Source organism: Sphaerodactylus townsendi, linkage group LG16 (assembly GCF_021028975.2).
Source record: "Sphaerodactylus townsendi isolate TG3544 linkage group LG16, MPM_Stown_v2.3, whole genome shotgun sequence".
Lineage (NCBI taxonomy): Eukaryota > Metazoa > Chordata > Lepidosauria > Squamata > Sphaerodactylidae > Sphaerodactylus > Sphaerodactylus townsendi.
Window position 1 is genome coordinate 22,352,453 of NC_059440.1, and position 13,319 is coordinate 22,365,771.

Here is a 13,319-nt window from a genome sequence, read left to right on the forward strand (position 1 = left end):
AATCGGAGGGAGGTTTGATTGTGTGACAAAACGGGGGCATGGGGTTGAAAGGGGGGGAAGGGACTGCGGGAGGAGGGAGGGAAGCTGTGGGGAAAGGATTCTACAGCCTTGGCTCCTTTGCTATATGTGTGAGATTAGGAAGATGAACCTGGCTTGGCTGCTGCTGTGTGTGAAATGAACCAGAGCAATGTGGATCAAAGGGTTATTGCGGGGGTAGCTTCTATCTGAAAGGATAAGAGTCATAGGGGTTGCCCAATTCAAATCAACATGTGAAATTCTGCCCTCCTCCCAGCTCCCCTCAACCCAACTATGGCCCATTCCAAACATGCAAAATAATGCACTTTCAATCACTTTCAATGCACTTTGCAGCTTTGCGGAACAGCAAAATCCATTTGCAAACAATTGTGAAAGTGGATTGAAAGTGCATCATTCTGCATGTGTGAAAGGGGCCCATGATTCAGTTCCCCAGCCCCACTATCTTTTGCAGATCCAAGGCGTTCCCTATTCTGCTTCCTGACTTTTCTTCTGGGCTTCCTAACCTACCTCCTAAAGCCTACGTAAGTAAGGTTTCAATCCCAGGAAAACTGACAGCTTTCCTTTCCCTCACATTAACTGGATTCAAGAGTTTAGATGTCTTTGCCCCAATCGCTGGAATGTTTGTGAACATTCCTTTCCAGCTCAGCTGATTGTTATAAGATGGCTCATCACCACAAGCAGAGTACTCTAAAGTTTTGGGCCAGGTTATGACGACTTTTATTCCAAAGCACTTTGGGAAGTGTAGTCTGGGGAGGTAATTCTCTTTCATATCTGTAACTCCCTGGAAGAGGGAAGGGCTATCAAAGTCTAGTGCAGAAATCTCCTATCACAACGGCTTACATCATCCTTGTTTCCTCACAAACCTGCTTTTTTGATTGCTGAAGCTTCCTGTGCAACCTATATGCCAGCCAATTCCCTCAGTCCTGCTTCAGTGCTCTGTTCTCACTAGAGGTCCCTCTGAATTCTGACCCCACTATCATCCAATAATGGAGAGTTACTCCATCTGAACACCACATGCATTTGACTACTATGAGTATGCCCACCGACTGAAAAGTGGCAAAGCTGATCAGCAATCCATGCAGAAATGTAACAGGCAGCCTTCCCCCCCCCCCCCCCCGGCAAAAAGGAAATTTTGCTGCATTTTCTGCCTCCGGAATGCGTCAACAATCAAATTATCTACACCCAACTGTGTCCAATTGAGATGATACCTCCAAGAGGCAGCCTGCTCTATCCCTAAAAAACTTATGTTTTCTAGAATCACCAACGGGGGAATTGGGAAGGAGGCATGGGCCGCTCATGAATAAAAGCAGAGAGTCTCCGGATGAAGTATTCTGAGCCCCACATGTACGCTGCATTGCAAAATACACATGTCCTCATCCCGCAGAACTGCATACCAAAACATTAAATGCCCCAAAATAAAACAAGTATGAATGGGATGTTTGTCTTTCAGCCCAAATAACCACAGGGTAGTCAGTGGCGAATTTCTCGTCTTCTCCTTTCCCTTTAAGGAATGGCCCTTCCAGCCAGGGGAGAGACCAAAAACAGGGTGGCAGAAAAAAAACGATCTTCAGTAGTAAAACTGCACTCCATGGTCCTCAAGCCCAGAAACCATTACCATTTCCCTTCCGTAATCAAAGCAAAGTGACTTTTGGCAGCACAGATCTCCCTCCTCCCTCCCTCCCTGCATACATGCTCCTAATAACATGAAATAACAATTCAGCAGGGCAAGAGCACAAACCTGGGGGATTTGAATGCATGCTCCAAAATCATACTGACCCCATCCCAGATGGATGCAGGACTCTCCAATTTGCTGGAGATCCTCAATCCCAAATCTCTCCAAGGGCACGGGCCTCTCCTGCCAGAGAGTGCCAGAGTTCACAGAGAAAATGAGGATACTTACACCAGGTGGCCGAGACCCAAGATTTCCAAGTCTTTGCAACAACTCAGACCCTTAAAAGAGTCAAATGAGCAATTCGGGCCTAGAGGGATACTTGAGACTGGCAAGGGAGTAGTAGGCAGGCTGCGCCCCACCGTCTGCAGCACTCCCTTCCCCCAGAGAAGCAAACCTCTCTGCATTCAAAACTTGCAGCGTCCTTTTATCAGGGTGCTGCAAGGACAACAGATTCCCCCCTTGGGCCCACCCACTTCCCATCTGTTTATGCACAAAAGTAGCCCAGCCCCAGCTTCCTCCCAACGCTCCAATCCACCACTTGCCAGAGGTGGCCTCTGGGAGCTCTCCGCCTCTCCCAAAACAGCATGCCGAACCGGCAGGACAAAGGAATGACCTTTGAACTCCTGCCTCTGACACTGGCAAGAGAAGGGGGGCGGAGGGGAGGTTCCGGGATGCAGGCTTCCGTTCAGCATCTCCCAACCACTTTGGCGGCAGGAACTACGTTTCACCGAGAGAATCTGGATCTGTTCCGCCAAAAATGTGGATCCAAGCTGACTTCCTCCAGACTCTTCTAGGCAGCCCTCTTTTGCAAAGGGAAAAAAGTTCTTAAAACAAAATAAAAGTTGAACCCCACCCTTTTTTTGACAAGGGAAGTTCCAGAGTTCCAGCAACTATGTGATGCTGTAAAAATACAATGATCAGCTGAAACAGTGAGGCCCAACTCAGAAAAGCTTAAGCTGAAATCCACTTTGCTAGACTTTAAAAGGGGCTGCTTGATTTCCATTTCAAGGGGCCCTTCGACATCAGAGCAGCTCAGAGTCACTGTCCTATGATCTTATCCATTTGATTTCGTTCACTTTTCCTCCTGCAACGTCTGTGTCAGCAGCACATTAGACTTTGCCCCACTTAAAAAAAACCCAAAAGCTATTGAGACATGTACATTAGCAAGCATGCACAACACAGTCCTTGTTTCACTACAGAGCAGCCCATACAAATGCAGAAATGATGCTTTTAAAATGATGCCTGTGCACATGATTACACCGCTCGTCCTGTTTCAAAGGGACCCTTTGCCTCCTCTGCGCAATGCATGCGCGCGCACTCAATCGCATAAAAATGAATAGGTTTTTGCAAAAACAAAAGTGGAACACCTAGAAAAGGAGCAGAGTTTCAGAACAGGCATCTATCTTACTTGCGTGACTGTTCTTTCAATCGACATGTCTGGAACAGGAAACACAACTAAAACACTAATGGGTTTTAAAGGTCCAATGAGCTATCATTACAATCAAATACCTTGCAACCTGCAGAGGAATTTGCTGTCCTTTGTCACATTGATCTCCATGAAACAAAATTCTTTCTAATCAAAGGAAATACAAATTATCACAGAGAGAGTATCACAGAGAGAAGGTGCATCAGAGAGAGAGACTTCCCCCTGTGATACGCCTCTGAAGATGCCAGCCACAGATGCAGGCAAAACATTAGGAACAAAATCTACCAGGCCATGGCCACACAGCCCAGAAAACCCACCACAACCAGTTGAATCTGGCCGTGAAAGCCTTCGACAATACACAAATACAATGTTTTGCAGTCTTTTGAAAAGGAGAATTTGGGACACTGGAACAGAAAGCAGCCCTTCAGTCAAGAACAAAGACCAAGACATCTTTCAGAAAGGATAGCGAATGGCTTTTGCTTTGGTGGAACATTTCCTGAAGTTTTGACAGTACAGGTACATTATCTCCTGAACGCACACAGTGACATGTGGAGATGTAGCAGATGGCCCTCCGCCAACGCTAGATAATTTTCATAATGTTATTATTCAGCTGTGATCAGATTATGCAATCACTCCCAATGGCAGACTGTCTGAGGAGGCTGCTTGTTACAGCTCTGCATGCAGCATTGCTCCTTCCTATCAGGAGGCACACTCGGAACAGTAACCCACGTAGAAATCGAAGAGATGGGTTGGGATCCCCTGAAGGAGAGATTTTAAAACTTATTTTACTTTTCTCCCCGACAGAGACCCAAAGTAAGTTACAACCTTCTCCCCTCTCTATGTTATCATCTCCGCTACTCTGTGAGGTAGGCTAGACTAAGAGAATCCACGGTCACCAGTAAGCTTCCAAGACAGTGTGGACATTCACATTTGATCTCCCAGATCCTAGTCCAATATAACCACTATACGACACTATCTTTCCCATACTTCCAATGGCTGACACAGCAAATATCTAAATCACTATAGGGACCTTGACTTATATCCAACCTGCCTCAAATCACAGCTAAACATGATATAGCTGTGCTCTGAAAACCACTAGAGGGTGCTGTATCCTCACCTATTCATAAGCCCATAATGGGATTCAGGGTGATCCTAAAACAGGGGTCCCCAAACTTTTTAAACAGGGGGCCAGTTCACTGTCCCTCAGACTGTTGGAGGGCCGGACTAAAAAAAACTATGAACAAATTCCTATGCACAAATGATTGTAAAATGTTTGATTTCACCTGTCAGCCTTTCTGTCATGGTCTATTTTTAGAACAGTGACCAAAGTATGTCAAGTACAGGGTGGGCTCCAAATATTGTTGGGGAGGTTGTGGAATACCTTCCCCTGTAAAAAAAGCAGAACTTTCCCAATGAAGCATTCCATCTAACCCAGGATTAGGTATCTTTCCTGCTCTCCCTCCCTAGCCAGCTCAGCTTGCAAAGCAATTCTCACCTAGCCTGGCTGATGCCAATGGGAGTGAGGCGGAACAGAAAGCCTGAAAGCAACACATGGAGTAGCCGAGAGGGAAGGGCGGAGCAGGCGTTGCCACGTGTAAGGTTTCCAACTCTGGGTCAGAAAATTCATGGAGAGTTGGGGGTGCCATCATGTAATTGCAATCAACAGCTGTTGAGGCCGGTTCCTCCTCTCCCTCGAGCCCCCACTGCACATGAATGGAGCCATCACCGCCATGCCTGGCGGGCTGGATAAATGCCTTCAGGGGGCCACATTTGGCCCCCGGGCCGTAGTTTGGGGACCCCTGTCCTAAAGGATCCAGCAAACCTCAAAATTGTGTTATCGTTTTCTCTACCCATTGCAGAGGGCTCCTTCTCTCTCACTCCCACAGCTGCTACAATAAAAGCAGAGGCAACAGTGTGGTTCAGTCCTGACTGACAGGACTGGGGGAAATAAGAACCACACAGACCGATGAAGATTCTGACAGGAAATTTGCTTCTTAGCTTCTGGATCCGCAGTGCATTTCTCTGAATGCTACATTTACCCAAATTCCAACCTACAACTTCAGGACCAGGATTGTCCATTGCCTTTCAGATCTCTCAATGCATCTAATAATGAGCATGCACAGAGATCAATAACTGGCAATTCAATAATGCAGCAGTTATCCTACAGTGGTTTAAAAGTTCAGAGAACTTCACCTACATTATCAGAGTAAAATTCATAAAAGCCCTGCAGAGTAGGTCGAGTTGGCAGCTCTGGATTGTGAAATATGTAGAGATTTGTGGGGCGGAGTCTGAGAAGGGCAAGGTTTGGGAAGGGGAGGTAGAATGCCACAGTGGGGTATAATGCCAGGAAATCCACCTTTCAAAGCGGCCATTTTCTCTGTCACTTGGAGATAAACTATAGTAGCAGGCAAGCTCCAGTCACCAGCTGGAGATTGGCAACTGTAAACAGACAGGCCACTATGATCAGTCCTCCCCCTCCCCACCCCAATACTGAAAATGAGGAACTGAAGGCAAAAAAATAAATAATTTGCCTATGGCTACCAATCTTGATCCTCTTTGATCTGAGATTGCAAATGCCTTAACAGTCCAGGTGCTCGGGAGCAACAGCCGCAGAAGGCCATGTCAGGACAAATGTCTGATCTACAAAATCTAAATGACAGGTGTCATATGACCCCCTCTCTATGACAGCCTCTTTCTGGAGCTAATTGGAAAGGTATTCTGATTGGTTGATGAAATGCATATAATGCAGCAGTGTGCTATGTACTGTGAGACTCTTGTCTTCTTGTCGCCTGGCAAAGCACTTTGTCAGAGAGAGCAACATTGCTGTGAACCTAATAAAGAAGGACTGCTTCTGGGAAGCTGATATAGCTGTATGCGTCTCAGTTCCTGCTGTGTGTTCCAGTGTGAGCGTTGCGCATCTCTGCTATCTGGGGTGTGAACCCCGCTTCAGTACTGCACCCCTCAACAGGCCATTGCTTTCACATCCTGCATGTGAGCTCCCAAAGGCACCTGGTGGGCCACTGCGAGTAGCAGAGAGCTGGACTAGATGGACTCTGGTCTGATCCAGCTGGCTTGTTCTTATGTTCTTATGTTCTTAAAGTATAGCCTACCATTTTCAGAGACACCCAAGGATCAACATAAATCATGCTGGATCAACCAGGGGTCCATCTATCTATATCTAGTCCATCTTCCTGTTGCCCACAGCATCTTCCTGTTGCCCACAGAAGGCAACAAAACAAGGCGTACAGGTCAACGCCATCCCCTGATGTTGCTTGCTTGCCCCGATCTTAAGAGTTGACTACTTTTTGAACACAGGGGGTGTTTCTCTTGTATTCCCCATAGCTCTTGGCCACTGATACACCTCTCCTCCAAAAACCAAATCCCCTCTCAAAGCAACCCGCGTTCAAGGCCATCAGAAATTCCAAAAGTGAATTGTTCAGCAATGAAAACAGAATGCAATAAATTCCTAATCTCCTTTCCTACTTCTCTAAGGCCCCATTCACGTATGCAGAATAACACACTTTCAATTCACTTTCAATCCACTTGTTTGCAAGTGGATTTTGCTATTCCACATAGCAAAATCCAGCTGCAAAGTGCACTGAAAGTGGATTGGAAGTGCATTATTCTGCATGTGCGGAAGGGGCCTAACCTACCCAATGGGAAACAGCAGAACCCAGATCCTTCCTGAGCATCCTCTCTGCCACTCACCTGGACAGTCTGGCGATCGGGGATCCCACTGTACACAGAGATCTGAGGCCCAGTCTGGCGCCCGTTGCTGGTGGTGGTGGTGGTTGTCGTCATGGCACCGGCGCCGCTGGAAGGAGTGGGGGCTTGCAGCTGCTCGTTATCCATGGCACCCACCCAGGGCACCGAATGAGCCAGGAATGAACGAGGAAGATGGCAACAGTGGGTGGATTCAGCTGCCAGGAGACAAAAGGAGGCATATTAAAGATTTTAGTTGTGGCATCTTACAGGATGGAAAGAGAGAAAACCTAAATGACTAAGGGGGTGAGGCAACTCCACCAGGAGGAAAGTCTGAAGAGTTTGGGCTTTTCTTGAAAAGACAATGGCGGGGCAGAGGGTTGCACAAGACATATTTCTGACATGATAGCTGGTGTGAAAGAAATGGGGACAGAGGGAAGAGAAAGAGAAGATTTCCTTCCTCATCCCCTGAAACCCAAACTTAAGAGTTGCCCAAATGAAGCTGATGGATGGAGAACTCTGGTCAGAGAAAATGAGGTACTGCCTCACTTGAGGAACAATTTACTAACAAAACATCGCCAGTGGGTAAAACAATAGCCTATGTCTTGGTGGCTTCAAAATGAGGACTCTGCTAAGAATTTAAATCTGAAGTCTATCCAGTTTAGTGTCTCTGAATGGGCAAGTTCTTTTTAAGCACCATGGTCAGTAGCTTCTGGATGGATCTATCCTCCACGAACCATTTTAAGGGCCTCTACCATCATGGCCATCATGACATCCCCATAACTGCACACTGAGCCAACATTTCCCTCAAAGACTCCACAACCCCAAGTTCTGTTTCCTTCTCAGTCTTTACTCATTCAAGTCCCACCAACAAAGTTCGGTTTTGTTCCAACCTTGAGCTTACCTATGCTGAACTTTATTTGCCAAACTCTTGTCCGCACACTCAAATTAGAGAGATCGCACAGTAGCTCTTCACAAACCCTGTATTCTAAACCTCTGGGGGGGTCTTCTAAAACTCAAACGCCTAACTTGCCCCAGTTTAGCGAAGCCCTGTAAACAGGTTCGTCAAAAAGATGCTAGCCCAGTTGTGTGAGTGATTTCTAGCCTAAAAGAAACATGACTCAGGGGAAGCAACATAAGTGAAACTTCCGTGCCTGATAATGGAAACTGTCAAGTCACAACAAACTTCTGTCAGCCCTGTAGGGTTTCCAAGGCAACAGAAATAGTTTGCCATTTGCTTCCTCTGCTCAGCAACCCTGGTGTTCCAGGTGGTCTCCATTCAAAACAACATCCCTGCTTAGCCTACAAGATCTTACAAGTCTAGGGTTCCTTCTGCACATTTACTTATTCATTCAATGAATTTAATATCCTGCCCACCCCCGAAGGGCTCTGGGTGATGTACAACCAATTAAAACATAACCATTAACATTTCCAGCTAAAACCATAAAACAAAATCCAACCCTAACTCCATAGAATAAGATGACATGACAGCAAGAGACAAGCCACTCACTGAGGGTGGTCAAAATAGTAGATATGCAACTAGATGGAATATAAGATAGAATATAAGATACAGGGAGTGCCCCCTCAACGGCTGACCTCTCCAAAAGCCTGGCAGAACAACTCCGTCTTGGAAGCCCTGCGAGACTGTTCCAAGTCCCCTTCCGCACATGCAGAATAATGCACTTTCAATCCACCTTCACAACTGTTTGAAAGTAAAATCCAGCTGCAAAGTGAACTCAAAGTGGATTGAAAGTGCATTATTCTGTATGTGCAGAACGGGCCTTTGGCTAGCCAGGGCCATCCTGGTCAGAACAGGACATGTCTAGTTACCCTGAAAACGCCCTTACTCATAAGAACATCAGAACAGTCTTCATGGATCTGACCAAAGGTGCATTTTGCAACAAGCAAAGCATGAAAGATAGGACCACCTTCAGGAGCTTGGTAGACTGCCTCTGAGCATGGAGGGTCCCCTTTACCTTTTATTGTTAACAGCCACTGGAACAGATGCTCTTTTTTGAGAGGGGCAAAGCTATGGAAACCGGTAGTCATAGCAGAATCTGGTAGCACTGAATTGCCTGATTTAAAATATGTGCTGGCTGAAAAATGACACCCACTTTCTCTACTAAATCTACTGCCAATCGGCTTCAGTGGGTGACCTCAAGTGTTAATTTATAAGAGGGGGAGATAAATATTCCACACTGCTCAACACATTACAAACCTTTTGTATTTCCATTCCCTGCGCAAGTCATCATTTAAAAAAACAACTAAAAAGTCCCTGTTGTTCGCGTTCCCTTAACAACGAAGATATTCCAAGCCCTTGATAACCACAGGACATCAGGGGAACGGGAGATTACGCACCTCAACTCAGCCAGTTATCCTACTATAAATCCTGCAAGATGGTTGCATCCCAGAGATCCATGTGCAGGAACCCCATACACAAAACACCTGGGCCTGCCAACCCAATGGGAACTCTTTCTCAAAGCCCTCAGCAAACACTGCCTCCATCCTTGCTCTTGACCTTGAGGCCTAGAAACTTGGATCAGCAAAAACCGAGCTTTCTTACAAAGCCAATTTTAGTGCAGCAAGAACATAGATGTGTAGAAGATGCCCAGCCTTGTTTGCAAGCGTCTGCACTCTGAAACATGCTCTCCCCACACACGCTCCACATGGCAAAATTGCTCACAACACCGCATGCCCTTTTCACAAAGTCCACCTGAACGCATGCTACACCCACCTCCAGCACATTTGCTTTTTAAAGAATGACCCCAGCAACGCGCATCTTGGACAAGTCTGAAATCACGTGCGGCCCTCGGTCCGGCTGGAGCCCAGGCCAGCCTGTCAGGAGTCCATCCTCAGCTCTGCCTTCCGTCCCACCATAACTGATAACCCAACATGCGCAAAGGTGTCCTCTTCACAGACAGGACCCCAAACTTGCTTGCAAAGGGGGATTGCCTTGGCCATGGAGCACAGCCTGAACTGGCAAGTCCAACCTGCCAGCCGTCTCAAAGCAGTGCTGCGTCGGCTCTTCTTCAAGAATGCCGTATCAGGGACAGCGGGTTCCATGCGCACGAGCGCATCCCCGATCTGTCTTTGTTCCGCTCCCTTCCCCTATGCGCAGCCCTACAATCATGCACATATTCAGGGTTGGAAGGGGAAGGGGGGGAGATAAAGAAGAGAGCCTAATTTCCTGATGATTATGATGTTGCTTAGCAACAGCCAATCAGGGCCTCGGCTTTTTGCCTGCAGTATTTCATGCAAATAGTTTCGGAGATTTTTTTTTAATCTCACAGGGTCAACCAAGCGGCTTAGCGTTGTTCCCGAGGGACACGTTAGAGACTGATACCGAGTCTCCGAGGGCAGGAGGACAGCGTGTCCCCGTGCCCGGGACATGGAGCAAATATCCTATGCTTTGGGCTAAGAACCAGACCCAAGGAAGACACAGCTGTGGGGTGGCAGGGCACAGAGGGGATGCCAGACAGCTGCCGTAATCCATCCTTTTCCAAGCAAAGGAAAGGACACCTCGGCCTTCGACATACCTTGGGCCAGAAGTTCGATTCCTGTCTGCATCCTTAGGAGGCTTTTTTTCTTTAATTAATAGCACAGCCGTGCATGTAACCTGAGCAGAATAAGAAATTAAAACCTCCAGTGCCTAAGTAATCCACATTCTGAACCTGACCTGTATTATACAAAATTAATTTGGAGTGGGATGGTAAGGACCGGTGTTGCAAAATGTACCACCACCCCCACCACCCTCCTTTTCATTCAATTTATTGGAAAGTCAATGACTCGCTTTTCAACCTTACCGAGCGAGGAGCGAAACGGCGGTCTCGGTAAGAGAATGATATTGCATCGAACTTGAGTCAGGTGGAGTCCCCAGCAAGTCTGTGGCTTATCAAATTAGCCGTGAAATGTCCCCATGTACAGCCAGAGACTTCAAAGCTTGCCCGAAACCACCCAGCAAGCACCCTGAATTGGGGCTGGAAGCCGTCTGATAACAAGCAACACCAACATAAAACTGATGATAGCTAAACTCCATAGCAACAACTCTGTAAAGCCGATAAACTACAGCCTTAGAACAACCTTCCAGGGCAGCCCCAAATACAATACATGCCAGTAGCCTGTATTATGGTGACCCATTTGAAGAACGTATTACAGTGATCCATCCAAAGGGGGTACAGGCAGCAATACATGTTAAAGCAAGCTCTTTGCCAAAGCCTCCATCTGGTCTTCTTAATATGCAGTTCTACGTGGAGTTATACCATTCTAAGTCCACTGACAACGATAGCCTTGGGTGCTGCCTGTTGGGGGACTGTTGCGGGGGCAGGGGGCCCCCTCCTTTGCATTCTTGGTCTGACTTGGTATATTTGGAGAAGGGAAGCGGGTGGGGGGCCCTGGTAGGTTTTAGTGGGAACTGTTATTTTATTATTTCCCATTTATTCCTTTACATTTTATTTTGGGTAAATGTATCCCCTGTTGAAGATCGAAATGGAAAAATGGAAAGGTGCCCCAGTTGGTATATTCTGCAAATGTTAACCATTTATTGTTCTGATTTAAATTGCTTATTGTACTATGCATTATTTATAGGTTGTATTGATTACTGTATTTATGCATTGATTGCATATGTTATATGTTGACTCTGTGTAAGTTGCCCTGAGTCTGGGGTAAGGCGAGATATAAATCCAATTAAAATACAGAGAGTGACTCGATTTAGATTGCACTGTAAAATTACTCCCAGATTACACATGTGGTATTTCAGGGAAAACATGAACCCAGCTAAGACCACCACTTTACCGGTCCTAGAACTTCCCACTAATCATGGGAAGGTACAAGAAAGCCAGTGTGGCTATGAAGTTGAAACTCCAACACTGGAAACCTTGTTCAGCCATATCTTTGACTTTTGAGATTCCACTAGCCTTTGAGCCCAATCTGCCTTCAGGCAGCCATAATGGTTAGAGTCTTCACAAAACATTTATTATCTCTTTAAGGTAAGGAAAATGCAGGCTATTGCTTTCCCATGACAATATTTTGCACTTTTTCTGCATTTGGATTACCTTGTGGTGCACGGGAGTACATGGGCCACCTTTAATGCCAAGAAAGCTAAGCAAGGTATGCCACCTAGCCCTGCCCACTATGCCCTCTAGAACACCCAAGGAAATCTAGAAGAAGGCACAAAGGATAAAGAGGGGCAGCAGACACACTCCTATGATGGGCGGGGGGGGGGGGAGAGAACAGGCATATTTCAAGTGCATAACTGAACTAACAGCACTGAAATACGGATGCACTCCCCCAGCCTTCCCCCTCCCCTCCAGTGGCCCATTTATCCTAACCTAATTGCTTCATTTTCATCCCTGGCGCCGCCTTGAAGAGATTCCATTAGCCGGCCAGTCAAGGGTGCCCTCCGATCCCCTATTGATCTGCAGGCGCCATTGATTTCCATCAGGCTAATTAGCATATAAATTAGCCATTTCAAGAAGAGCCGGGTGGGGGAATTGGGGAAAGAAAGGAAGCATTAGACACAAATTAATTTGAGCACCGTTGCCTTTTTTTCCCCCTGTGAAGTTCATTTGCAAACAAAAAATGTAAGCAAAGGAAAAGCAACCACTCCCCAAAAACCCCTTGTTGGCCCAATCAGGGATTTTGCATGACCACAGCAAAACACCTGATTGTACTAAGCTTCTTTACACTCTGCTGGACCACAACAGTGCCATCCACTCAATCATTGGCAGGCCCCTTTTTCCCTGATGTCAAGTTGCAGCTGACTTGGGGCAACCCAAACCAGTTTTCCAGGCAAGGGACATTTGGAGATGGTTTGTCATTTCCTGCTTCCGCATCATGCCCCCATATTCCATGGAGATTCAAAGATTAGCCAGAGTCAGCAATGTGTGGCTAGCCCACGGTACCCAGAAAGCTTCCATGACCCAAGTGGGGATGTGAATCTGTGCTTCCCATTAAGCCAACACCTTAGTAATCTACACATACTCATGGGTGTGTCTCTCTCTTTGTGCCCCTTGCCAACCTCAGAATCTTTTCAACCGAGGCTACGCTTTGAACCTATAGAGGAAAGAACAGGAAATTTTGACAGCGTCTTTCACTAACGGCTCCCAGATAAACTTTGCAGCTCACACCACATGCAAGTGTGATTAAGTCTTTATAAATCACAACCTGAACCATTTCTACTTTTTGCCTACACTCAGGTGCTCAGAGGCAAAGTAGGATTGCCCCTGATAAGTACTAAGATGGGAGACCACCAAGGAAGCCCAGCATAAGACAAGAGCAAACCACCCCTGCTCATTTCTCCAAGAGGTGGAATTTGATGGCACCTTTGCAACGTTGACAGCACAATTTACCTTTTGTGGTTTTTATCTGCCAGGGCTTCAAAACTTTGTTTTTTAGGCTGTGTGAATGCTGTTTTAGGCATCTGAAAGGATTTATACAATGGTGATTTTTACAGAATCATAGAGTTGGAAGAGACCCCAAAAGCCA

General features: G+C 46.5%; 1 protein-coding gene across 1 annotated transcript in view; it reads right to left on the reverse strand.

Annotated features, from left to right (window-relative positions):
* PHC2 (polyhomeotic homolog 2) overlaps window positions 1-9,846 on the reverse strand; it is a 53,094-nt gene extending 43,248 nt beyond the window's left edge. The window contains exons 1-2 of the mRNA XM_048519126.1: window positions 9,571-9,846; window positions 6,843-7,054 (exon numbers count right to left, since the gene is read on the reverse strand). Coding sequence (XP_048375083.1) covers window positions 6,843-6,986 — 144 coding nt within the window. The 5' untranslated portion in view covers window positions 6,987-7,054; window positions 9,571-9,846. The remainder of the gene's footprint in view (window positions 1-6,842; window positions 7,055-9,570) is intronic.
* Window positions 9,847-13,319: the final 3,473 nt, after the last annotated feature.